We start from the raw sequence: 27,404 nt of genomic DNA on the forward strand, positions 1-27,404 counted from the left end.
GTGGAAAGAGAGGGAGAGGGAGACCGTGGGGAGAGGGGGAGGGGGAGGGGGAGGGAGAGGGAGAGGGAGAGGGAGAGCCAAGACTCTGTTCTGTTTTTTCAAGAGTTTTAAACCTGTAAGGGCCAGTCATGGTGGCTCACGCCTATAATCCCAGCACTTTGGGAGGCCGAGGCAGGTGGATCACCTGAGGTCGTGAGTTGGAGACCAGCCTGACCAACATGGGGAAACCCTGTCTCTACTAAAAATACAAAATTAGCTGGGCGTGGTGGCGCATGCCTGTAATCCCAACTATTCAAGAGGCTGAGGCAGGAGAATAGATTGAGCCTGGAAGGCAGAGGGTGCAGTGAGCCGACATTGTGCCACAGCACTTCAGCCTGGGCAACAAGAGCAAAACTCTGTCTCAAAAAAAAAAAAACCTGTTCAACAGGCTTCCCAAAATCAAATTTCAGTTGCAAGATTCTCTTTCCTGACCCCTGGCTTTTGAATGCTACAGCTACAGAGGGCCCCTAGAGCATCCGAAGAGAGGTAAACAGGATTAAAAAAAGAGAGAGAGATAATTAAGGCTGGGTGTGGTGGCTCACGTCTGTAATCCAAGGACTTTGGGAGGCCGAGGCAGGTGGATCACTTGAGGTCAGGAGTTCAAGACCAGTTTGGCCAACATGGTGAAACCTCATCTCTACTAAAAATACGAAATTAGCCGAGTGTATTGGCACATGCCTGTAATCCCATTTACTCAGGAGGCTGAGGCAGAAGAATCACTTGAACCCAGTAGAGGTTGCAATGAGCCAAGATTGTGCCACTGCACTCCAGGCTGGGCAACAGAGCGAGACTCTGTCTCAGAAAAAAAAAAGAGATAATTAGCTCAGCATGGTGGTGGGTGCCTGTAATCCCAGCTACTTGGGAGGCTGAGGCAGGAGAATTGCTTAAACCCAGGAGGCGAAGGTTGCGGTGAGCCGAGATCAGCTCCATCTCAAAATAAAAAATAAAAAAATAGGCCATGTGCGGTGGCTCATGCCTGTAATCCCAGCATTTTGGAAGGCCAAGGCGGGTGGATAACCTGAGGTCAGAAGTTTGAGACCAGCCTGGCCAACATGGCGGAACCCCATCTCTACTAAAAATTCAAAAATTAGCCAGGTATGGTGGCACGTGCCTGTAATCCCAGCTACTAGCAGGGCTGAGGCAGGAGGATCCCTTGAACCAAGGAGGCGGAGGTTGCAGTGAGCTGAGATAGGCTCCATCTCAAAATAAAAAATAAAAAAATAGGCCAGGCGTGGTGGCTCACGCCTGTAATCCCAGCATTTTGGGAGGCCAAGGTGGGTAGATTACCTGAGGTCAGGAGTTCGAGATCAGCCTGGCCAACACGGTGAAACCCCGTCTCTACTAAAAATACAAAAATTAGCCGGGCATGGTAGCATGTGCCTGTAATCCCAACTATTAGGGGGGCTGAGGCAGAAGAATCGCTTGAACCCTAGAGGCAGAGGTTGCAGTGAGCCAAGATCATGCCACTGCACCCCAACCTGGGCGACAAGAGTGAGATTCCATGCCAAAAAAATAAATAAAATAAAAAATAACAAAATAAAAATAAAGAGATAATGTCAGCCGGGTATTTTGGCTCACACCTGAAATCCCAGCATTTTGGGAGGCCAAGGCCGATGGATGGCTTGAGCTCAGGGTTTCGAGGCCAGCCTGGACAACATAGCAAAACCCCGCCTCTACAAAAAACAAAAAGATTAGCTGAGTGTGGTGGTGCACACCTGTGGTCCCAGCTACTTGGGAGGCTGAGGTGGGAAGACTGCTTGAGCCTGGGAGATTGAGGCTTCACTGAGCCACGATTCCTCCACTAACACTCCAGCCTGGGTGACAAGGGCAAGAACTTGTCCCCACCTCCCCAGAAAAAAAAAAGGAGAGAGACAGTGTCTCGGCCATGCACGTGGCTCACACCTGTAATCCCAGCACTCCAGGAGGCTGAGGTGGGAGAATCCCTTGTAGCCAGGAGTTTGAGACCAGCCTGGGCAACACAGGCCCCAGGGATCCTCCTGACTCAGCCTCCCAAATAGCTACAGGTGCACACCACAACATCTGCCTAATTTTTAAGTTTTTTTGTAGAGATGGAGTCTCGCTATGTTGCCCAGGCTGGTCTTGAATTTCTGGCTTTTTTTTTTTTTTTTTTTTTGAGATGGAGTCTTGCTCTGTCACCCAGGCTAGAGTGCAGTGGTGTGATCTCAGCTCGCTGCAACCTCCACCTCCCGGGTTCAAGTGATTCTCCTGCCCCAGCCTTCTGAGTAGCTGGGATTACAGGCACCTGCCACCGCGCCCAGCTAATTTTTTTGTATTTTTTAGTAGAGACGGGGTTTCACCATCTTGGCCAGGCTGGTCTCGAACTGCTGATCTCATGATCCACCCACCTTGGCCTCTCAAAGTGCTGGGATTACAGGCATGAGCCACCGCACCCGGCTAAACTCCTGGCTTTAAACGATCCTCCTGCTTTGGCCTCCCAAATGGTGGGATTACAGGCATGAGCCACCTTGCAAGGCCTGAAAATTCTTCGTAATGTAAGCTCTAAAATATTACATGAGTTTGAGTGTCTCATTTCACATCCATAATACAGCAAACAACTTGAAATATATACATCTCTTGAAGCTGTTGCTCACATCTTAATTGCTTTGGGTGGCTACCCACCAGTGGCCCAAGGTGGATGGAGGTTAGGGTTTTTAATTAGATCTCATAGTTGTAAACTAGAATTTTAAACCAGGGTTCTGTCATCTCTTGTGTCTTAGTCCACTAGTTCTTATCCTTAGAACCCTCAAGTCCTGCTCTAGCTGTATCATGACTCCTCTTTTGCCCACTTTCCACTCTGGTAGTTTGAGGAGCAGCAGGCTTTTGAGAAGAGCCGCAAGTTCCTTCGGCAGCTGGAGATTTGCTTTGCAGAGAACCCCTCACACCACCAGAAGATTATCAAGGTCCTCCAAGGCTGTGCAGACTGCCTTCCCCAGGAGATCACCGAGGTATTCTTTCCTGTCCTGCTTTCTTCCTGTTGTCTTCTGTGCCTTAGGCCTTTCCCTTGTCTCTTTCCCCAACCTACTCCATACCTTTTTGCCTCTGGAGGCTCATGGGCTTCCTGGAAGAGATGAAAAAGGCAAGGACTTTTCAGGCTCACCCAAAGCATAAAGCACTGGGATAGGGAGGGATTGCTACCTGAAACCGGAGCCTGTCTGATCTTCACAGGCTCAGGAATGCCATGGATGTGCTGGAAGGGATGTTCAGCGAAGGAGGTTCTGGGACCTGGGAGGGGCCTTACCTCCTTGCTCTGCTTGGAATAGTGCCCTAGCTGGAGATCAGTAGGGTGGAGTGGAGAGTGGAATCATTAGGAATCAAATCCAGTATTAATACCCTTCCCCTGGCCGGATGTGGTGGCTCACACCTGTAATCTGAACACTTTGGGAGGCAGATCACCTGAGGTTGGGAGTTGGAGACCAGCCTGAACAACATGGAGAAACCCTGTCTCTACTAAAAATACAAAATTAGCTGGGCATGTTGGTGCATGCATGTAATCCCAGCTACTCGGGAGGCTGAGGCAGGAGAATCGCTTGAACCTGGGAGGCAGAGGTTGCGGTGAGTGGAGATTGCACCGTTGCACTCCAGCCTGTGCAACATGAGCGAAACTCCAGCTAAAAAAATAAATATATAAATAAATACATAAATAAATAAAACAAAATAAAATCTTTGGAGCAGTAGCTGGGCAAAGGGGCACTCAGGAGGCTCACGCCAGAAGATCACTACTTGAGCCCAGGAGTCTGAGGCTATAGTGTACCACTATGGTCATACCTGTGTAAACAGGCACTGCACTCCAACCTGGGCAAGATAATTTGTGTTATCTATGAGACCTTGTCTCTTTTTTTTTTTGAGGTGGAGTCTCACTTTCGTCCAGCCTGGAGTGTAGTGGCACAATCTCAGCTCACTGTAACCTCTGCCTCCTGGGTTCAAGCAATTCTCGTGCCTCAGCTTCCCAAGTAGCTGAGACTACAGGCCCCCGCCACAACATTCCGCTAATTTTTGTATTTTTAGTAGAGATGGGGTTTCACCATGTTCACTAGGCTAATCTGGAACTCCTGACCTCAAGTGATCCCTGCCCTCGGCCTCCAAAGTACTGGGATTACAGGTGTGAGCCACCACACCTGGCCTCTTTTTGTTTGTTTGTTTGTTTTTGAGACAGGGTCTCGCTATGTTGTCCAGGCTGATCTTGAACCCTTGGGCTCAAGTGATCCTCACACCTCAGCCTCCCAAGTAGCTGGGTTTACAGGCATGTACCATTGCACCCAATTGAAACTCTTTCTCTTAAAAAAACAAAATTGTTGGAGCAGATATGCATGTGGGTTGACTTGGTGAGCATCAGGCAGGGCTTCTTCCTTTGCTGGGCCCCAAAGGCATAGGCGGTCAGGACACCTTTGACCCGGAAGACCATCCCTGTGGGTCCGTGACAGCAAATCCTACAAGAGCAAGGAGCCCCATAAGGCCACCCAGAACAGGACTGTCAGGACCACCAGAAAGAGAGATGCCTATTTCAGGTGAGTGATCTGCCAACCCAGCCCTTCTGGTTTTCAGTCTCGTTCTTCTATACCCTAGACAGGAACCTCCATGAGCCTGGATAAATAACACCCTTTTCAGGGATGGATATACCACCTCTTTCACTGATGGACCCATAAGAAGCCCTTCTCCTGTTCAGGCTTTTTCTATCCTATGGCCTTACTCCTCTTGCAGAATTAAGAGTGTGTGGCCGGGCGCAGTGGCTCACGCCTGTAATCCCAACACTTTGGGAGGCCGAGGTGGGTGGATCACCTGAGGTCAGGAATTCAAGACCAGCCTGGCCAACATGGTGAAACCCCATCTCTAGTAAAAATACAAAAAAAAAAAAAAAAAATAGCTGGGCCCGGTCGTGGGCACCTATAATCCCACCTACTTGGGAGGCTGAGGCAGGAGAATCCCTTGAACCCCGGAGGCGGAGGTTGCCATGACCTGAGATCACGCTACTGTACTCCAGCCCGGGCAACAAGACCAAAAATCTGTCTCAAAAAAAAAAAAAAAGTGCTACAAATTTCACATGATTCAACATTGTCTTGTGTTTCTATTCCTAAAACCCTTCCCCCATCTCTAAATCTACTGTAATCTACATCCTAAAGACTGGGCCATTCTCAGCTTTGGCAGTAGGACTTTATATCTTTGCATAAGTGACATTATGCCCCTCACCTCCACCCAACTCTTTTATTATTTATATTTTCTTGTAGAGATGGGGTCTCACCATATTGCCCAGGCTAGTCTCAAACTCCTGGCAGTCCCACCACTTTGGCTTCCCAAAGTGCGGACATTATAGGTGTGAGCCACCATGCACAGCACTCTTTTTTATTAGAATTTTTGCACAGTACCTGGCCACAGGTAATTTCTCGTGCTTAGGTGCATCTTGATCCTGACAGTACCCTGAGATCCTTATTTTCCTCCTAAGCAGGATTGGCAGTGGGGGGCACTTTGCCATCCCCTCGAGAAGTGACTCTTACAGAACGACGCCTCCTGGATGGCCCACCACCTCGTTCACCAGAGACTCCTCAATTTCCCCCCACAACTGGAGCTGTACTGTACACTGTTAAGAGAAACCAGGTTGGGCCTGAGGTTCTCTCCTGCCCCAAGGCATCCCCCAGACTTCAGAAAGAGAGGGAGGGCCAAAAGGCAGTGAGTGAGTCAGAGGCTTTGATGCTGGTCTGGGATGCATCAGAAACTGAGAAATTGCCTGGTACCGTGGAACCCCCTGCTTCCTTCCTGAGTCCTGTTTCCTCAAAGACCAGAGATGCAGGGAGAAGACATGTGTCCGGGAAACCAGACACTCAAGAGAGATGGCTGCCCTCAAGCAGAGCTAGGGTGAAGACAAGAGACAGGACGTGCCCTGTCCATGAATCTCCATCAGGAATTGACACCTCAGAGACTTCTCCCAAAGCCCCTAGAGGGGGTTTGGCTAAAGACAGTGGAACACAGGGCAAGGGTCCAGAGGGGGAGCAGCAGCCAAAGGCCGCAGAAGCTACGGTGTGTGCCAACAACAGCAAGGTCAGCTCCACTGGGGAAAAGGTTGTCCTGTGGACAAGGTAGGTAAGGGTGGATGACGTGTGTTTGGAAAAGAGCATAGACCACATCCATGTGGCTCCCTAGGGTTAATCATGATATCTGGGTTACAGGGAAGCTGACCGTGTGATCCTCACCATGTGCCAGGAGCAAGGGGCACAGCCACAGACCTTCAGCATCATCTCCCAGCAGCTGGGAAATAAGACCCCTGCTGAGGTAGGTGCGGGTTGGGGTGAAGACCTGGCAAAAAGAGGTCAAGGTGGCCAACTAAGAGACAGAAAGGCCAAAGAAGGAGTTTTCATATCCAAGATAATAAGTGGTTTTTGTAAAGGTTTGATCTAAGGAAAGGCTTGACTCATCAGGGTGGTAGTGGTTCTAGAAGAGAAAGGACACTAGATTTTGAGGATTTTTAAATTTTTATTTATTTATTTTAGACACAGTTTCACTCGTCGCCTAGGCTGGAGTGCAGTGGCACAATCTCAGCTCACTACAACCTCCACCTCCCAGGTTCAAGTGATTGTCCTGCCTCAGCCTCTCCCAAAGTAGCTGGGATTACAGGCACCCACCACCATGCCAGGCTAATTTATTTATTTTTAGTAGACACGGGGTTTCACCATGTTGGCAAGGCTAGTCTTGAACTCCTGACCTCAGGTTATCCACCTGCCTCAGCCTCCCAGAGTGCTGGGAATAGGTGAGATACTGCGCCCGGCCAGGATTTTAAAGTGGAAGCCCCAGTTTCCATTCCAGTTTTGTTTTTAGGAGGCATGTGACTTTGGGCAAAACATTTAGCCTCTTGAGTTTCCTTATCTATAATGACATAGCTCTCCCAACCTTGCTGTGCGGAATAAACAAGAGATTTTTCAAATCAGTATATAGTGCTTCATAAATGTTAACATTGTTACAAAGCATCAGTGAGGCTGGGCGCAGTGGTTCATTCCTGTAATCCCAACACTTTGGGAGGCCGAGGTGGGTGGATCACCTGAGGTCAGGAGTTTGAGACCAGCCTGGCCAACATGGTGAAACCCCATCTCTACTAAAAATATAAAAACTAGCCAGGCGTGGTGGTGGGCGCCTGTAATCCCAGCTACTCTGAAGGCTGAGGCAGGAGAATTGCTTGAACCCAGGAGACGGAGGTTGCAGTAAGCCGACACAGTGCCACTGCACTCCAGTCTCAGCAACAGAGAGAGACTCCGTCTCAAAAACAAAAAAAAAAAGACCAGTGAATACAGCCCTCCTCCTTTCTTAGGTTTCCCACCGTTTTCGAGAACTCATGCAGCTCTTCCACACTGCCTGTGAAGCCAGCTCTGAGGATGAGGATGATGCAACCAGTACCAGCAATGCAGACCAGCTGTCTGACCATGGGGACCTTCTGTCTGAAGAGGAGCTGGATGAATGAGACTCGGAATCATCTACACAGGACCAAACCCAACAGGCGCCCTGGCACTGGGGAGGCGGGTAGTTGTACTCTGCTTGTACAGTCCTTGAGCCCAGTTTACAGATCTGGAGAGCAGGAGGCCAGGACAAGGACAAAGGCTGGAGGATGGAGTAGGACCCAGGGGCTCTGCCATCCTAGGCATCATTCAAGGTCTTTTACGAAGACTTTACAGATGTCCTCTGTAAATAGCATCGAGAGTGGAGTTCAGCTCCTTTCTCTACTTTTTTTTGGTCTGATGGCACATATTTATTGTTCTGTGGTCTAATCACAGTGTTTCTAAATGTAAAAAGTGCATATGTTAGTGTAGCTAGTCCCGCGACATTGAGCTCCTCTGCACGAAGACACTGGGCTCCTGCATCCAGCTGTTTTTATTGCAAACTAGCTCCTTTCTCCCACACTGGGAACTTTAGTCCACGAGGCTGTCACCATCCTGGTAGCACTGGGCCAGACTTTGTAGCTCCTGCAGCAGCTCTGCTACGTCATCGTGCTCCACTCCAGCATCCATGAAGCTGGCCCAGCGCCGCAAGTCGAGTTTGGTGAGGTCTCTGGCCAAGGCTTCCAGGGTCTGGTGCAGGGACGAAGAGGAACACAGTGCCCCAAACACTGGGATGCTCTCCACTGCTGTGGAGGGAGAGGAAACAGAGACCTGTAGATGGATGATTATTCTGCCCTGGGACTCGCCAAACTGATAAGGAAGTCCAACCTTAGTAGACTTGATTGTAAACTCAACAAATTTGGTGTATTGTCCCCTTAGTACACCAGTACTCCAGAGGAAGAATGCTTTTCTTGGGAGCCATAGGGTGAATAAAGGAATGTTTAACTGTGGACTTTTTCAGCACTTTTAATCCAGGAATGGAGATAGTAAAAACTCTCCCATACTTGAAATCTCAGTTTTCTTCACCTCCTACATACCTGCTCCCTTGGGGGAACCATCCAGAACCATACCCGGTGGACTGCAGCTTGAGAAGAGGTGGGGGTAAGGAGGAGCCACCCTGCAGGGAGTCAGCAGCAGATGGGAAGAACTGTGGGGGCAGAGAACAGCCATTAAGTGCGTAAGAAGTCAAGGGAGGGTTGCGGTTGGCAAGAAGGGCAGGAGCAACCGTTACACTGACCTCATGACTCCAGGCTGCTGCTGTTGTAAATACTGAGCCAAGATTTCTTCCCCAGTGGTACATGCATGAAGGGCAGAGGGTGGAGATGTCCCTGGGGTGAGCTGGCTGCCAGAACAAAGCCAAAACCACCATTAGTCTGTGGCAGCATGAATAAGAAACAGAATTCTTATGTTCTCAGGCCATCAGCTGGATCAAGATATTCAAAGCCCTTTTTTTTTTTTCGTTTTTAAGGGGTGGGGAGGGAACAGTATCATTAGAATGCCCCAGAGAAATTAGGGGAAGATGGATATGAGACAAAAATCTGACAAGGACTCCTAAGGACCAACAGCTCTCACCTTGTGTGGCATGCTCTGTCTATACCCCTCAGCACCACTGACTCGGCAAAGCAACGTGTTCCAGAAGGCTCCCCACATGCAGACAGTGGGGTCCATGGGGTGGCTCCTCCAAACTGCATCAGGGAATCAGGAAGGGACTGGCCTGGAGCTAAGGGGAAAGGGATGATTGCTCCTGCTGTCACCACCTAAAGAGAAAGAAGAAAACACGTTATAGGACATTTTCTCAGCACTGACCCAACCCCTCACAAAACTTCATACCTTTTTCCCACAGAAGCTCAGCATGTCAGCCAGATGAACCATGGAAACTGGAGAGGAACACAGGCGATAAGGAACAGTGACTGTGTCCAGGGCTGTAGCCAGGATGGCACTGCAGTGGAAGGGCAGAGTGGCCTGTAAGAAGACACCAAGAGGGGCACTTGGCCTCGGGCCTGGAAAAGAATGTGTGGAGGCAGAATGTTAACACCAGAGAGACCCAGGGGACGAATCAGGGGTATGTTTGACCCCAGGCTGGACAAGCATAGGACAGTGTGATCTGAGAGGCCACATCACAGCTGAGTTCAAGCTCGGGCCTCAAGAACAGAGCCAGTAACAGACAGCGGCTGACTGGGAGCATGAGGAGGCCCTGTAGCCTGCCGCAGTCAGAACAAGAGCACCGAGACTTACATCATAATGCAGGTAAGGGAAGTTGACAGGTGGCTCAGGTCGCAGGCCCAGGCTCCCACCCAAGGACAAGGGGCAGACAAGAGAGCTGTGAGCAGTCAGGTGCACGAGACCAAAAGCTGTGTTTAATAGACGATAGATGTTTCTCTGGGCCTCCTGGTGAAGAAAGAGTGGTTTGTATTAAGCAACTCTCCCACTGGGATTCTCATTTCTCCCTCCCCACCGTGTGACTGTTTACTTCTCTAAGTTCCACTCACCCCACGATGGTAGGGACCAGGTAGCAGGCCCCAAGTTATTATTCCCCGCCCTGAATATTCATCTTGTAGCAGCTCTGCCGCCTTCGCGCCTACCCCAGAGAAGCCATCGTGCAGGTCACACAGGATCTGGAAGCCCTGGGCGGGGGTGAGTGATGAAAGATAGTTAGCAGGATGAGAAGAGCTTCCACCCTGGAGTGCACATTGCCATGCCGCTACCTGCAAGTAGTCACATTCCTCCACGTAGAAGTGCAGCCTGTCCTCCAGCTCTTCCTGGTACTTGGGTTCCTTTAGGACACTTTCCCCTTGGCCAAAAGCCTCCAGCCGACCTGCTTCCCTGCCACAAGCAAACACGATCCAAGACTTACATCTCTTCCCTCAACTCCTCAGCCTCTTGTCCTGGGGAAGGGCAGGGAAGATGGCCTCAAGAGCCTCATCCTGCATTGGTGGGGACCCATGTTTCTTGCCTCAAAGCCTCTGGGGTCCCCATACCCATCGTGGTTGTACTTCTGAATCATACAGATGCTCCGGGGATGGAGATGGACTCTGAGGAAGTCTGACCAGACCCTGATGCTGGCCTCTGTAGGGATAAGTGGTTTTGGAGTTGTAGCAGTGGTGAGTGGTGAGGAACCTGAAAACAAGCAGAGGAAATGTACCTTTCTCCATGTTTCTGCTCTACCCAAACCCCCATCCATCAGTATCTGGAGAAGTCTCACCTTTGCCATTGGGAATGGATTTGACCCTCCAAACACCATCACTACTCAGCACTCCCTGGGAGGGGTCAGAAAAATCTACATTTAGTTCCAGGCAGTTTAGAGGCAAAGGTTGCTTCATCCTCCTTGAGTTGGCTGGCCACACCGCATAGCCTCCTTTCTGTTCACCGAGTCGCAGTCCTTAGGAAAAGGAGTGCTTTTTCCCAAAATACCATTCTAAGACATTTAAAATGATTAAAATCCCCGTTTACCTGCCCCTATGGAGACCCTCGGGTTGTAGCACTGGGTTAAAAAGTTCAGGACGGAGGCCCTCACCTCTGCACTCAGAAAGTCTTGGAGATAAGGGTTCTTGGGATAGAGTTCCTCTTTGTGTGTGGTGAGCTTCCCCTGCCTGAAAGAGTTTGGAGATTGATCAAAGAAACTGCACTCTGATCAGAGTTATCCAGCGTTCTGCGTACATACACGATCCCCACCCTTATCCATACATCAGTTACACACCATGCTATTGCAGCATCCAACTGTTTGTCCCTGTAGAGTCCACCTTCCTCTTTTAGGGAGCTCAAACTACCTGTACAGAAATAACAGAGACAATGTTAGGTCAAAGCCTGGGCACCCTCCCCCTCTAGCTAACCTTCCTCTGATCTCCTGACAACCTGCTGTCACCATCTCTCCAGCACTTGGCTCTTCCAAGCTTTCTGGGATATACACTAGTTGGGGGAAAAACCTTGGCTTAGGAGAATCTAGATTCCATCTTTCGGTTCTCAGCTTAGTCATTAGCTGTGGGTCCGGGGGGTGGGGGAGAGGGGGGAACCACATCCAGGGGTCTGACAGGAGTGCTGCAGTTCAAGTCCTCACTGTCTCCAGGGCCTAGCAGCCTATTCCCGAAATGGCTCTTGAGCAACTGTCGTGGGCCCCTCGAGTGTTGGCATGTTGTGCTCAGCTCCTCATCTCCGGTCCTGGAGCTCGGTAAGGTGGGAGGGTCTTGAAGATAACGGCAGCGCAAGGACTAGGCACGCGGAAGAGAAATAAGGGGCATCGGCTAACTCTGCCACCACCTCACCCTTCAGATCCATGAGGATGAGTCGCGGCGTGTAGGTCTCCTGGCCGTGCAGCGTCCGGCCCGTACGATACAGGACGTCGGGGCACAGCTCTCCCGGGGGCTCCTTCGAATCGGTCGCTCGGCCCAGCGCAGCATCCTGGGGAAGCAGAGAGGACGAGGCAGGCCGGCTGAACGTCGGGACTGTAGATCCCGAAGGGCTCCTCGGGGGTAGCTGCCGGCTGACCTCACCTGCTGGTTCCACCAGTGCGCGCCCACGAAACCGGCAAAATGTCCCAATTGCAGTGTGAGCACTTCCCGGGCCCCGCCCGCCATACTGCGCTGCTCCACGGGGCCGCAGCGCCTCAGCCCCGCCGCTCGCTGCTCGCTGCTCCTAGCCGATTGGCTTGGCAGGCGCGTGGGCGGGTGTTATTCTCGGCGACTTATTGGTCCGCAAACACATCCTTTCCCATTGGAGAAACGATGCGCCGATCCTTTCCTACCTCTTCCTAGACGTGACCCAGTCCGGCTTCTCTGTGGTTGCCTGTGAGGGGCGGGGCTCCACGGGCCACGCCGTTGCTCCTGCTCCACGGTGGAGCGGGGTGGGCGCCGTCTCTGCCGCTGACTTGGGGCCGCCAGGGCGCGGGCTGTGGAAGGCTCTGCCTCCTACTTGTCTTGAGGTCTTATGCCTTCTCACAGATCTCTCCGCTGGCTGATAGCTCCCCGAGCAAAAATAAAACCTTGCCAGAAAAGCGGAAGCTCCCCTAAAGCCTCCCATGCTCGTTCATCTCTTCAGAAGTCACGTGGACCACGACTAATAACCTGTGGACTGGCCTAGCTATCATATCTCTATCATTTACACGTATTTATCTATCTCTGTGTATCTAACACCTTATGTAAAGAGAGTATGTATCTGTTGGCGTCTTTTGCTCAATATGGTTTATGTAATTCATATTTTTGCAAATATCTATAATTCATTTTCATCGCTGCCGAATAGTCCATTGTATGAATACACCACCACTGATCTATTCTAAAGAAAGAATAGGCTGGGCGCGGTGGTTCACGCCTGTAATCCCAGCACTTTGGGAGGCTGAGGCGGGCAGATCACGAGGTCAGGAGATCGAGACCATCCTGGCTAACACGGTGAAACCCTGTCTCTACTAAAAATACAAAAAAAAATTAGCTGGGCGTGGTGGCGGGCCCCTGTAGTCCCAGCTACTCGGGAGGCTGAGGCAGGCGAATGGCGTGAACCCGGGAGGCGGAGCTTGCAGTGAGCCGAGATCACGCCACTGCACTCCATCCTGGGCGATAGAGCGAGACTCTGTCTCAAAAAAAAAAAAAGAAAGAATATATTCTGCTGATAATAGCTTTTGGGATTGTTTCCAATTTTTGGGCTATTAGGTGCTATGATTAACATTCTTGTGTGTATTTAGAAACAAGGCAGGGGCCGGGTGCGGTGGCTTACGCCTGTAATCCCAACACTTTGGGAGGCCGAGGCAGGAGGATCAACTGAGGTCAGGAGGTTGAGACCAGCCTGGCTAACATGATGAAACCCCGGTCTCTACTAAAAATACAAAACATGTAGCCGGGCATGGTGGCGGGCCCTTGTACTCCCAGCTACTCAGGCGGCTGAGTCAGGGAATCATTTGAACCTGGGAGGTGGAAGTTGCAGTGAGCCGAGATCACGCCACTGCACTCCAGCCTGGGCAACAAGAGCAAAACTCCTCTCTAAAAAATAAAAAAATAATTAAAAAAAAAAAAGGCCGGGTGCTGCGGTTCACGCCTGTAATCCCAGCACTTTGGGAGGCCGAGGCGGGTGGATCACGAGGTCAGGAGATCGAGACCATCCTAGCTAACACGGTGAAACCCCGTCTCTACTAAAAATACAAACAATTAGCCGGGCGTGGTGACGGGCGCGGCCTGTAGTCCCAGCTACTTGGGAGGCAGAGGCAGGAGAATGGCGTGAACCCGGGAGGCGGAGCTTGCAGTGAGCCGAGATCGCGCCACTGCACTCCAGCTTGGGCAACAGAGCCAGACTCCATCTCAAAAAAAAAAAAAAAAAAAAAAAAGAGATAAGGCAAATATTGGTTGGGCGCAGAGGCTCACGCCTGTATTCCCACGTTTTGGTGAGGCTGAGGCAGGACGATCGCTTGAGTCCAGAAATTCGAGAATTTGAGGGTAGACTGGACAATGTAGTGAGACTCCCCCTCCCCCCAGCCTCTCTATAAAAGAATTTTTCAAAAAATTAGCTAGGCAGCCCACATCTGTAGTCCTAACCAGAGGCTAGGGTGAGATTATTGCTTCAGCCCAGGAATTAGAGGCTGCAGTGAACCATGATTGGAGCACTGCACTCCAGCCAGAGACAGAGGGAGACCCTGTCTCAAAATTTTAAAAAGTGACAAAATGTTAATTGAATCTAGGTGAAGATTATAGGTGTTCTTTTGCAGTACTCTCTCAGCATTCTTGTAGGTTTGAAATTTTTTCAAGAAAAAAAGGTTAGATGCTCTTATCTCTTCTGAGCTCTTTGTATTTTCACATGTATTATATTTAGTTTTATTTATTTGAGACTGTCTCACTCTCTTTGCCCTGGCTGGAGTGCAGTGGTGCAATCTCCCGGCTCACTGCAGTTTCAACCTCTTGGGCTGAAGCGATCCTCCCACCTCAGCCTCCCAAGTAGCTGCAATTACAGGCATAGGCCACTGCACCCGGCTAATTTTTGTATTTTTTGTACAGAAGGGGTTTCACTATCTTGCCCAGGCTGGTCTCCTGAGCTCAAGCGATCTGCCCACTTCGACCTCCCAAAATATTGGGATTACAGGTGTGAGCCAATGTGCCCGGCTACTATTTCACTTTTCTAAGTATGATGTGGGCTGAAAAGTTTCTATAGATACTCTGACAGTTTAAGGAAGTTCTCTGTCCTGATTTGCTAAGAGTTTTGATCATGAATAGATTTGAATGTTTTTTACAGCTTTCTCCAAACCAAGATAATTACATTATTTTATCCTTCCTTTGTTGTGCTAATGAATAAATTACATCGTTAGATTTTCATGTAATACTATCTTGCATTCCTAAAATAAACCTAAACTCTGCTAGGCGCGGTGGCTCACACCTGTAATACTAGCACTTTGGGAGGCCGAGGCAGGCGGATCACAAGGTCAGGAGTTCGAGACCATCCTGGCCAACATAGTGAAAACCCTGTCTCTACTAAAAATACAAAAATTATCTGGGCATGGTGGCACGTGCCTGTAATCCCAGCTACTTGAGAGGCTGAGGCAGGAGAATCTCTTGAACCAGGGAGTCGGAAGTTGCAGTGAGCCAAGATCGTGCCACAGCACTCCAGCCTGGTGACAGAGAAAGACTCCAACTCAAACAAACAAACAAAAAACCTAAATTCATTTATGTTGATTATCCTTTTAAAATATTGGATCTGGCTGGGTGTGGTGGCTCACACCTGTAATCCCAGCACTTTGGGAGGCCAAGGTGGGCGGATCACGAGGTCAGAAGTTCGAGACCAGCCTGGCAAACATGGTGAAAACCCATTTCTACTAAAAACACAAAATTAGCAGGACGAGGTGGCGCGTGCCTGTAATCCCAACTACTCAGGAGTCTGAGGCAGGATAATTGCTTGAACCCGACAGGCAAAGGTTGCAGTGAGCCAAGATAGGGCCACTGCACTCCAGCCTGTGCGACAGATGGAGACTCTGTCTCAAAAAATAAATAAATATAAAATATTGGATCTGGGCCGGCTGCAGTGGCTCATGCCTGTAATCCCAGCACTTTGGAAGGCTGAGGCAGGTGGATCACTTGAGCCCAGGAGGTCAAAACAAGCCTGGGTAACATAGTGAGATCTTGTTGCTACAAAAAAAAAGGCCGGGTACGATGGCTCACGCCTGTAATCCCAGCACTTTGGGAGGCTGAGGCAGGCGATCACCTGAGGTCAGGATTTGAGAACAACCTGGCCAACATGGTGAAACCCCGTCTCTATTAAAAATACAAAAATTAGCTGGCAGTGGTGGCACGCGCCTGTGGTCCCAGCTCCTCGGGAGGCTGGGGCAGAAGAATCTCTTGAACCTGGGAGGCGGAGGTTGCAGTGAGCCAAGATCATGTCATTGCGCTCCAGCCTGGGAGACAGAGTGAGACTCCGTCTGAAAAGAAAAAAAAGAAGAAGAAAAAATAGAAAAAAAAAAGTTGTATCTTGGCCAGGCACAGTGGTTCACACCTGTAATCCCCAGCATTTTGGGAGGCTGAGGCAGGCGGATCACTTAAGGCCAGGAGTTCGAGACCAGCCTGGCCAACATGGCGAGACCCCGTCTTTACTAAAAATACAAAAAAAAAAAAAAAAAAAAAAAAAGGCTGGGCATGGTGGCCAGTGCCTGTAGTCCCAGCTACTTGGGAGGCTGAGGCAGGAGAATTGCTTAAACCCAGGAGGTGGAGGTTGCACTGAACTGAGATTATGCTACTGCAGTGCAACCTGGGTGATAGAGCAAGACTCTGTCAAAAAAAAGAAAAAAAAAGTTGGATCTACTTACTGATATTTTGTTTTGCATCCATATGTGTGAATGAGATTGGCTAATTTTCCTTTTCTTTAATGTTCTTGTCAGTATTTGATATTAGCATAACAGTGGCCTCAAAAACAAGTTGGGAAGTATTTTCCCTTTTCTATTTTCCACAAGAATTTATATGAGATTGGCATCATTTCTTTAAATGTTTGCTAGAGTTTACAGGCCAAGTTATATAGACCTAGAGTTGGTTATTTCTTTGTTTTGGTTTTTAAGACATTATCTGATTGTCAGCCAGGCTGGAGGGAGTGCAATGGCTGGATCAGAGCTCACTGCAGTTTGAACCCCTGAATTCAATCGATCCTCACACTTCAGCCTCCGCAGTAGCTGTGACTACATGATTTTAAACCTTTTTTGTAGAGAGGAGGTCTATGTTGCTCAAGCTGGTCACGAACTCCAGGACTCAAGCCATCCTCCCACTCTGAAAGTGCTGGGATGACAGGAGTGAACAATGCCCTGCCTGCAGTGTTTGCAGAAAAGTTTTCACCTATGAATTATTCAAGTTCTGTATTAGTATAGTAGTATTTAAAGTTTATTTTTTTGTGTCAATATTGGTAAGCCATATTTTTTTGGAAATTTGTCCATTTCATCTACAAATTCAGAGCTATTACTACCAAGTTGTTTATTGTGAACTCATTTAACCTGTTTCATGTCTGCAGGATCTGTGGTGATGTGCTTTTTTATTTTCAATATTGTTTTTGTTTTGTTTTGTTTTGTTTTGTTTTGAGATGGAGTCTTGCTCTGTTGCTTAGGCTGGAGTGCAGTGGCACAATCTCAGCTCACTGCAACCTCCACATCCCAGGTTCAAGTGACTCTCCTGCCTCAGCCTCCCGAGTAGCTGGGATTACAGGTGCCCACCACCATGCCTGGCTAATTTTTGTATATTCAGTAGAGATGGGGTTTCGCCATGTTGGCCCTGCTGGTTTTGAACTCCTGACCTCAGGTGATCCGCCTGCCTCAGCCTCCCAAAGTGCTGGGATTACAGGCGTGAGCCACCGCACCCAGCCCAATATTGTCTGTTTTAAAGGCAAAAAATTATCTGTTTTGTGTCAATAGTAAATCAGTTTTTATCAATTTTAATATTTTTAAATATTTAATTTTATCATTTTTTGAGATAGGATCTCACTTTGTCACTCAAGCCAGAGTGCAGTGGCACAAACATGGCTCACTGCAACTTCGACCTCTTGGGCTCAAGCCATCCTCCCACCTCAGCCCCCCAAGTAGCTGGGACTACAGGCGTGCACCATCACACCCAGCTAATTTTGCATTTTTTGTAGAGATGAGGTTTCACCATGGTGCCCAGGCTGGCTTTGAAGTCCTGGGCTCAAGCAATCCTCCTGCCTCGGCCTCCCAAAGTGCTGGGATTACAGGCCTGAGTCACCGTGCCCTGCCAGCCAGTATTTTCAACGTACAAAATTTTTGTTTAAGTTTTGTGTTTAGTAATTTCACAATCATTTAATTTGAATTACTTTCTCATTTCCATTCTGATCTTTTTTCCTGACCAATGGGCACATCAGAAAAGTATGTTTTAATTTCCAGACACGTGAGGAGTTTCTACTTCTCTTTTTGTTACTGGTTTCTAGTTTAAATTGCGTTAGAATCAGAGTACACGGCTGTATGATTTAAATTCTTTGAGATATATTGAGCTGGTTTATGGTCCATTGTCAGTCAGTTTTGAACAGGTTCTTTATGTGCTTCAAAAGAAAGTACATTCAGAAGTTTTGGGATTTGATAGGTGGAAGGTGAGGCCAGAAAGGCAGGTCCACTCCGTATAACTTCTATTGAAAAAGATCTGTGAATAAGTGGACCCATGCAGTCCAAAAACGTTGTTGCTCAGGGGTCAAATATAATGACCTGATGTATTTTCTACTTTGTAGAACAAGTGCTTATTAAATTAATAATATGTTTATTAAAGCATTATTTCATAATCTTCCATCTTTCTAGAGGCTTGGTGATATCCAAGTTCAGCTTTAGGCAACTAAAGTTGCTCTCTTTTCTCTCTGTCTTCCTGGGTTAAAAAGGATGACTGTATTTAGACTGTCAAAAATAAAATATATTATGTGAATGTAAAAGAACTTCTACCAAAAAAAAAAGTTGTTGTTTTGAGATTTAATTTTTTTTTTCTTTTGGAGACAGAGTCTCGCTCTGTCACCCAGACTGGAGTACAGTGGCATGATCTCAGCTCACTGCAACCTCTGCCTCCCAGGTTCAAGCGATTCTCCTGCCTCAGCCTCCCTAGTAGCTGGGATTACAGGTGCCTGCCACCGTGCCCAGCTAGTTTTTGTATTTTTAGTAGAGATGTGGTTTCACCATGTTGTCCAGGCTGGTCTTGAACTCCTGACCTCTGGTGATCCACCTGCCTTGCCCTCCCAAAGTGCTGGGATTACAGATGTGAGCCACTGTGCCCGGTCTGGGACTTCATCTTTAAAAATAATTCCATTAGGAGAAGTGTGTTAATCGTGCTATTCTATCTTTATGTTCTTACCAATTCTTTTGTCTCTTTTACCAATTACTGAAGTATATTAATTCTGTAACCATGATATTCTATTTCTTCTTGTAATTTTTGTTTTCTTTTATTTTCTTTTGTTTTTTGAGACAGAGTCTCATTGATGCCCAGGATGGAGTGAAGTGGTGTGATCTCAGCTCACTGCAACCTCCGCCTCTCAGGTTCAAGTGATTCTCCTGCCTCAGCCCCCTGAGTAGCTGGGATTACATGCATGGGGCCACTCGAGTAGCTGGGATTACAGGTGCACGCCACCACGCCCAGCTAATTTTTGTATTTTTAGTAGAGATGGGGTTTCACCATGTTGGCCAGGCTGGTCTCAAAGTCCTGACCTCAAGTGATCTGCCCAACTCAGCCTCCCAAAGTGCTGGGATTACAGGCGTGAGCCCGTGTGCCTGACCAAAGTGAATGCTTTCTAATCCATTTCTGCTTGGAGCCTTGAAGAAACATGCATAAGGGATTCTGATGAAAATGTCCAGAATGAGACTCTGGCATCTGCATTTTTACCAAGCTCTTAGGTGACTCTGCTTTATATCCAGAGTTGAAGGCCCCTGGTCTAGACAGGGTATCCAAGAATCATCAGGGTAAAGAAGAATTTTTCCAATACATTTCTGGTTCCCTAAAAAGATATTGTCTGGAGAAAATCATGTAGTTGGAAATGTGCTTGTGAGGGATTGGAGGCTGTACCTTGAAAAGTCAATGAATCAACTGGATTTCACTTTGCTACCCACAAAATGGGAACAACTTACTGTTGCCTATTTATTTCACATGGATAAATGAGTTTCAAGTTATGAGTCCACTGTGAGCAAAACGTATGAAAGAAATTAAAAATGATACAGTTATTCCAACTCCAGTATCAGTTCTCCATAGTCTGTTGGCACCCAGGGCACAAGGAGGACAGAATCCATATAAAGACTACCTAGCACTCAAATTCTGGGAGTCTTGTCACCCGGCTCAGGAAGCACTCATTTGTTGTTGTTGTTGCTGCTGTTGTTGTTGTTTTGAGATGGAGTTTCACTCTTGTCGCCCAGGCTGGAGTGCAACGGCAAGATCTCCACTCACCGCAACCTCTGCCTCCTGGGTTCAAGCGATTCTCCTGCCTCAGCCTCCCAAGTAGCTGGGATTACAGGCATGTGCCACCACACTTGGCTAATTTTGTATTTTTAGTAGAGACAGGGTTTCTCCATGTTGGTCGCTGGTTTCGAACTTCCGACCTCAAGTGATTCACCCACCTCGGTCTCCCAAAGTGCTGTGATTACAGGCGTGAGCCATAGAGCCCAGCCAGGAAGTGCTCATTTGTAGTTTTGAAATTCTTCAGCTAGGTTGAAGCCTCTAAAGGTTGATCAAAGCGCTGTTTGTTGTAGTTGGACTGCAGAACATCCCGGCAATTTTTCACCCAAAGATGAGCTTAAAAAAAGGCAGAAGAGGCCGGGCGCGGCGGCTCATACCTGTAATCCCAGCACTTTGGGAGGCTGAGGTGGGCGGATCACGAGGTCAGGAGATCGAGACCATCGTGGCTAACACGGTGAAACCCCGTCTCTACTAAATATACAAAAAATTAGCTGGGCATAGTGGCAGGCGCCTGTAGTCCCAGCTACTTGGGAGGCTGAGGCTGGAGAATGGTGTGAACCCGGGAGGCAGAGCTTGCAGTGAACCGAGATTGCGCCACTGCACTCCAGCCTGGGTGACAGAGTGAGACTCCGCCTCAAAAAATAATAATAATAAAATAAATAAATAAACAGCAGAAGAAAACAAACCAGGCAGAAACTGTATTGAACTGGAAATATTCCAGCCTCTTTAAGTTATGGGAAATGACTTTAGTTTCCAATATATATTTCTTTTCTTTTTTTTATTTTTTGAGACAGTGTCTTGCTCTGTTGCCCAGGCTAGAAGGCAGTGGTGAGATCACAGCTAACTGTAACCTTGAACTTCTAGGCTCAGGCGATCCTCCTGCCTCAGCCTCTCAAATTGCTGGTGAACCACTGTGCCTGGCCTTGTCAGGTCCATCTTAGACTAAACATTATCTTTAGAATCAATATATAAATCAGGCCAGGTACAGTGGCTTACACCTGTAATCCTAGCACTTTGGGAGCTCAAGTCGGGCGGATCACTTGAGGTCAGGAGTTCAAAATCAGCCTGGCCAACATGGTGAAACCCCGTCTCTACTAAAAATACAAAAAAAATTAGCTGGGCATGGTGGCAGGTGCCTGTAATCCCAGCTACTCAGGAGGCTAAGGCAGGAGAATCACTTGAACCTGGGAGGCGGAGGTTGCAATAAGCCGAGATTGCACCACTGCACTGCAGCCTGGGCAACAGAGTGAGACTCCATTTCAAAAGAAAAAAAAAGGAATAAATATACAAGCAAGGCTGGGTGCGGTGGCTCAAGCCTATAATCCCAGCACTTTGGGAGGCCGAGGTGGGCGATCACCTGAGGTCAGGAGTTTGAGACCAGCCAGACCAACATGGTGAAACTCCATCTCTATTTAAAAAAAAAAAAAAAAAAAAAAGGCCTAGCGCAGTGGCTCACACCTGTAATCCCAGCACTTTGGGAGGCCAAGGCGGTCGCATCACGAGATCAGGAGATCGAGACCATACTGGCTAACACAGTGAAACCCCGTCTCTGCTAAAAATACTAAAAATTAGCCGGGCGTGGTGGCAGGTGACTTTAGTCCCAGCTACTTGGGAGGCTGAGGGAGGAGAATGGCATGAACCTGGGAGGCAGAGCTTGCAGTGATCTGAGATCGTGCCACGGCACTCTAGCCTGGGTGACAGAGTGAGACTCTCTCTCAAAAAAAAAAAAAAGAAAGAAAAAAGAATCAATATATAAAGCATACCAAGTGGATTAAAAATCACCTCTGTGTACTAGCAGGTTTGAAAGGTAAGTCAGAAAATGTGGATGTTATATGAATAGCCTTGTTTAAAAAAAGAAAATGTAGGCCAGGCGCCGTGGCTCATGCCTGTAATCCCAGCACTTTGGGAGTCCAAGGCGGGCGGATCACCTGAGGTCAGGAGTTCGAGACCAGCCTGGCCAACATGGCAAAACCCTATCTATACTAAAAATACAGAAATTAGCCAGATGTGGTGGCGCATGCCTGTAATCCCAGCTACTGGGGAGGCTGAGGCAGGAGAATCGCTTGAACCCAGGGGATGCAGGTTGCAGTGAGCCGAGATCGCTCCACTGCACTCCAGTCTGGGCGACAAAGCGAGACTCCATCTCAAAAAAAAAAAAAAAAAAAGAAAGAAAAAATGTGGATGCACACAATATTTAACAAAAAAGGGATATATGCTGTGGGGAAAAACAAGAGAGATCAGATTGTTACTGTGTCTGTATAGAAAGAAGTAGACATAGGAGACTCCATTTTGTTCTGTACTAAGAAAAATTCTTCTGCCTTGAGATTCTGTTAATCTATGACCTTACCCCCAACCCCGTGTTCTCTGAAACATGTGCTGTGTCAACTCAGGGTTAAATGGATTAAGGGCTGTGCAAGATGTGCTTTGTTAAACAGATGTTCAAAGGCAGCATGCTCATTAAGAGTCATCACCACTCCCTAATCTCAAGTACCTAGGGACACAAAAACTGCGGAAGGCCGCAGGGACCTCTGCCTAGGAAAGCCAGGTATTGTCCAAGGTTTCTCCCCATGTGATGGTCTGAAATATGGCCTCGTGGGAAGGGAAAGACCTGACCGTCCCCCAGCCCGACACCCGTAAAGGGTCTGTGCTGAGAAGGATTAGTATAAGAGGAAGGCATGCCTCTTGCAGTTGAGACAAGAGGAAGGCATCTGTCTCCTGCCTTTCCCTGGGCAATGGAATGTCTCGGTATAAAACCCGATTGTACGTTCCATCTACTGAGATAGGGAAAAACCGCCTTAGGGCTGGAGGTGGGACATGCGGGCAGCAATACTGCTGTGTAAAGCATTGAGATGTTTATGTGTATGCATATCTAAAAGCACAGCACTTAATCCTTTACCTTGTCTATGATGCAAAGACCTTTGTTCACGTGTTTGTCTGTTGACCCTCTCCCCACTATTGTCTTGTGACCCTGACACATCCCCCTCTCGGAGAAACACCCACGAATGATCAATAAATACTAAGGGAACTCAGAGGCTGGTGGGATCCTCCATATGCTGAACGCTGGTTCCCCGGGTCCCCTTATTTCTTTCTCTATACTTTGTCTCTGTGTCTTTTTCTTTTCCAAGTCTCTCCTTCCACCTTACGAGAAACACCCACAGGTGTGGAGGGGCAACCCACCCCTTCATATGCAAAGTGTAATATCCCTTAAGTTTTGACAACCTATACTGATGACTCTAGAATGCTGATAAATAGTAAAAGGCTCTGTGGGTACTCAGAATTGTTAACCAATGGCAAAAAATAAAAAACAAAAAAAACCCCATGGTGACCTCTAAGGCAGGAGTTTATGCTCATGGGTATTAAATATCAAAAGAAGGACTGCTTAGCATCAAAAGGCTTCAGGAAGCTTTTAGCCCAATTTCCTTTCGTCACATTGACTTCACCTTGTAACCTGCTTGGCAGTAATATCACAAAGAAATCATGATGGATGAGCTCAGACTGCTCTACATCTGGAGTAAAGGCTTTTCTTTTTTTTTTTTCTTTTCTGAGACAGCGTCTTGTTTTGTCGCCCAGGCTAGAGTGCAGTGGTGCGATCATGGCTCACTGCAGCCTCCTCCTGGGCTTAAGCTCAGGCAATCCGCCTGCCTCGGCTTCCCAAAGTGCTGGGATTACAGGCATGAGCCATCATGACTGGCAAAGGCTTTTCCTTTAGCTATCAGACCCCTGTTAGAAAATTAAAGCTACAAGGCTACCACGGTAACAAGATAACTGAACCTAACAGAGAGAAGACAAGACAGGAAGTTCTTACCATCTGGAATACATAGTATCAGCCAGTCCTGTTTTGCACAGAAATGAATAACATGGCAAAGACCGAGTGTTTTTCCGGTTCCCTTCTCTCCATCTAAAGTACATGTTGTTAAAGAAAACGTGACTACAAGGTGACTAGAAAGGTCACTTGTACTGTCAACAGTACTTATGTTTTTTTTGTTGTTCTTGCTGTTTGAGACTGGGTCTCGCTCTGTTCTCCAGGCTGGAAAGCAGTGATGTGATCTTGGCTCACTGCAACCTCTACCTTCTGGGTTCAAGGGATGCTCCTGCCTCAGCCTCCCAAGTAGCTGTGATTACAGGTGTGTACCACCACGCCTGGCTAATTTTTGTATTTTTAGTAGAGACAGAGTTTCACTATGTTGACCAGGCTCATCTTGAACTCTTGGCCAAAAGTGGTTTGCCTGCCTTGGCCTCCCAAAGTGCTGGGATTACAAGTGTGAGCTACTGCACCTGGCCAGTGTTGATATTTTTTAAAGAAATCCTGGCCGGGTGCGGTGGCTCACACCTGTAATCCTACCACTTTGTGAGGCCAAGGCAGGTGGATCACCTGAAGTCAGAAGTTCGAGAACAGCCTGACCAACATGGAGAAACCCTGTCTCTACTAAAAATACAAATTAGCTGGCCGTGGTGGCACATGCCTGTAATCCCAGCTACTTTGGATGCTGAGGCAGGAGAATTGCTTGAACCAGGGAGGCAGAGGTTGTGGTGAGCTGAGAAGCGTCATTGCACTCCAGCCTGTGCAACAAGGGTGAAGTTCCATCTAAAAAAAAAAAAAGAAATTCTGGCCGGGTGTAGTGGCACACGCCTGTAATCCCAGTGCTTTGGGAGGCTGAGATGGGCAGATCATCTGAGGTCAGGAGTTTGAGACCAGCCTGGGCAACATGGTGAAACCCTGTTTCTACTAAAAATACAAAAAATTAGCTGGGTGTGGTGGCGCGTGCCTGTAATCCCAGATACTGGGGAGACTGAGGCAGGAGAATCGCTCGAACCCAGGAGGCAGAGGCTGCAGTGAGCCGAGATCGCGCCATGGCACTCCAGCCTGGGCAGCAGGCTGAAACTCCATCTCAAAAAAAAAAAAAAAACAGAAAGTAGTGGCTGGGTGCTGTGGCTCACGCCTGTAATTCCAGCACTTTGGGAGACCAAGGCTGGTGGATCACCTGGGGTCAGGAGTTCGAGACCAGCCTGACCAACATGGTGAAACCCCCTCCCTACTAAAAATACAAAAATTAGCCAGGCATGGTGGCGCATACCTGTAATCCCAGCTACTCGGGCGGCTGAGACAGGAGAATCGCTTGAACCCGGGAGGTGGAGGTTGCAGTGAGCCGAAATCACGCCACTGCACTCCAGCCTGGGCAACAGAGCGAGACTTCTTCTAAAAAAAAAAACAAGTTTGGAATTACCTGTCAAATCCTACATCAATCCAATTGTTTTGTTAGGATTTAGTTTCCCTCTTGTTGCCCAGGCTGGAGTGTAATGGCGCGATCTCAGCTCACTGCAACTCGGCCTCCCAGGTTCAAGTGATTCTCCTGCCTCAGCCTCCCGAGTAGCTGGGACTACAGGCGCCCGCCACTATGCCCTACTAATTTTTTGTGTTTTTAATAGAGACGGGGTTTTACCATGTTGACCAGTCTGGTCTTCAACTCCTGACCTCAGATGATCCGCCTGCATTGGCCTCCCAAAATCCTGCAATTACAGGCGTCAGCCACCACGCACAGCCTTGTCTTCTCATCTGTGACCAAGACTTTGAAAAGTGGATAAGGTCTGGTATTCACTCATGTCTTTGTCTTTTGTATTTTTGAGGCAGGGTCTTGCTCAGTTGCCCAGGCTGGAGTGCGGTAGTGCAATCACCGCTCACTGAGGCCTTGGCTTCCCAGGCTCATAAGATCCTCCCACCTCAGCCTCACAAGTAGCTGGGACCACAGGTGTGCACCACCACACCTGGCTAATTTTTTGACTTTTTTTGGATAGAGATGAGGTTTTGCTATGTTGCCCAGGTTGGTCTTGAACTCCTGAGCTCAAGGGATCCTCCCACTTTGGCCTCTCAAAGTGTTGGGATTACAGGTGTGAGCCACCACGTCTGGACCATTCATCTCTTAAAGCTGGAAAAGATATCTCCCATTGTTTTGAGACAGCCTGCTGTCCAGGCTGGAATGCAGTGGCCCAATCTCAGCTGACTGTAGCCTTGACTTCCTGGGCTCAAGTGATCCTTACAGCTAAACCTCTTGAGTAGCTTGGACTACAGGCACATACCACTGTGCACTGCTAATTAAAAATTTTTTTGTGTGGAGTTGGGGACTCTCTATGTTGCCCAGGCTAGTCTTGAACTCTTGGGCTCAAGTGATCCTCCCACCTCGGCATCCCAAAGTGCTGGGATTACAGGCATAAGCTACTGTGCCCAGCCTCATTTTTTATCTTAGCCAAGAATGCTGGTTGCTGTCCCCAAACCCAGTATGTATATAAAGGTGGCCTAAATGATGATGCCAATTGCTCATCAAAGTAAACCGTAGATGTAGGGGTAGCAGCGACAATTCTTGCCATCTGGATTATTCTGTGCTGTGTATAGAGATGCTCCAGTCATGTGACAAGATCATCTGCATGCTGCTGTTTCCATAGAAACCCCAGAGGAATTGGCAGATAAAAGGACTGCAATTACAGAGAAAGCGGAAAGACACTTCAGTGGCTTGATTCGTTTATTCTACTTCATTTTGTGTTTGTGAAAATAGGTGAAAGCTAGAGATATATTTAAAACACACCCTGCTGAGATCATGTTTTGGGTAATGGGTGTTTACTTTTTCTTTCCACACAGACTATATTAAGATGGGAAGACTCAGAGGGTAGGGGCAGGGAAAGAAAGCTATTGGTTCCTAACATTACAGCACACACCACAAATTAATTTCATTTATGAGAGGCAGCAACAAAAAGAAATCAATATCCAGTCTAATGGGGAACTGGACTAGAAAATGCAACACTAGATACTGCTGGAATCCTGGCTTCTGCAGACAAAATTCACTTTACATGCTGCTCTTCTCATAACAAATCAAGTTAGTTCCCTCTCCAGACCCTAGGAAATCCACTTACAAAACTGCAAAATAGCACCAGATTGGTTATTAGAAAAATTGGGTTCTGGGCCAAGTGTGGTGGTCCATGCCTGTAATCCCAGTACTTTGGGAGGCCAAGATCGGGAGATCGAGACCATCCTGGCCAACATGGTGAAACTGTGTCTCTATTAAAAATATAAAATATAAAAATTAGCTGGGTGTGGTGGTGTATGCCTGTAATCGCAGCTACTTGGGAGGCTGAAGCACGAGAATTGCTTGAACCCAGGAGGTGGAGGTTGCAGTGAGCCGAGATCACAGCACTGCACTCCGGCCTAACAACAGAGTGAGACTCCATCTCAAAAAAAAAAAAAAAGAAAAAGAAATTGAACTTAATAACTATTGAGTATTCGACAACTCTATGCTCAGCAAAATCCATGGCACTAGGTGAATTCACTAGTCAGGATTACATGAGAGCAGGTATGGACGGAGCTGGCCAGCATATGTTACCACAGTATCAGACAGGGACAGGGAGAATCTGGGTTCCAGAGTGCTATCTCAGGTGCACTATCTGAGTAAATGCAAATCTACTAAGCTTCAGTTTCAGTTTTCCTATGCAAAACGAGGGCAAGAACACAAATTATAATCCCCGAGAAACCCCGTATACATATTAGTAACTCACCAGTTTATTCTCATTGGTGCGGGAAATAGCTCTGGGACTCTAAACTGGAACCTGGTTATCTAGGTGAGCAGAAATGCTT

The 27,404-nt window shown here is 48.0% G+C and overlaps 3 protein-coding genes across 11 annotated transcripts in view; 1 reads left to right on the top strand and 2 right to left on the bottom strand.

Moving 5' to 3' along the window:
- DAP3 (death associated protein 3) overlaps window positions 1-27,404 on the bottom strand; it is a 133,813-nt gene that overhangs the window by 100,883 nt on the left and 5,526 nt on the right. The window lies entirely within an intron of this gene.
- LOC129526672 (GON-4-like protein) lies at window positions 5,278-8,365 on the top strand. Its single transcript, XM_055361578.2, has 3 exons — window positions 5,278-6,128; window positions 6,219-6,321; window positions 7,352-8,365. Exons 1-3 carry the CDS (start codon window positions 5,743-5,745, stop codon window positions 7,499-7,501), a joined length of 639 nt encoding a protein of 212 aa, XP_055217553.1. The 5' UTR covers window positions 5,278-5,742; the 3' UTR covers window positions 7,502-8,365.
- LOC101134978 (protein misato homolog 1) lies at window positions 6,503-12,049 on the bottom strand. Of its 9 annotated transcripts, none has more exons than XM_031010760.3 (14): window positions 11,903-12,049; window positions 11,675-11,810; window positions 11,113-11,182; window positions 10,930-11,005; window positions 10,618-10,672; window positions 10,394-10,532; window positions 10,121-10,238; window positions 9,905-10,039; window positions 9,651-9,803; window positions 9,246-9,377; window positions 8,989-9,172; window positions 8,653-8,795; window positions 8,453-8,562; window positions 6,503-8,158 (listed from the first exon to the last, which is right to left on the bottom strand). In XM_031010760.3, exons 1-14 carry the CDS (start codon window positions 11,984-11,986, stop codon window positions 8,020-8,022), a joined length of 1,674 nt encoding a protein of 557 aa, XP_030866620.3. In that variant the 5' UTR covers window positions 11,987-12,049; the 3' UTR covers window positions 6,503-8,019. The 9 variants fall into 9 exon arrangements, with proteins under 9 accessions (XP_030866620.3, XP_030866617.3, XP_030866605.3 ...); XM_031010757.3 differs by having other exon boundaries at window positions 6,503-8,161; XM_031010745.3 differs by having other exon boundaries at window positions 8,486-8,562; window positions 8,653-8,757; window positions 8,988-9,172.

Source organism: Gorilla gorilla, chromosome 1 (assembly GCF_029281585.2).
Source record: "Gorilla gorilla gorilla isolate KB3781 chromosome 1, NHGRI_mGorGor1-v2.1_pri, whole genome shotgun sequence".
NCBI lineage: Eukaryota > Metazoa > Chordata > Mammalia > Primates > Hominidae > Gorilla > Gorilla gorilla.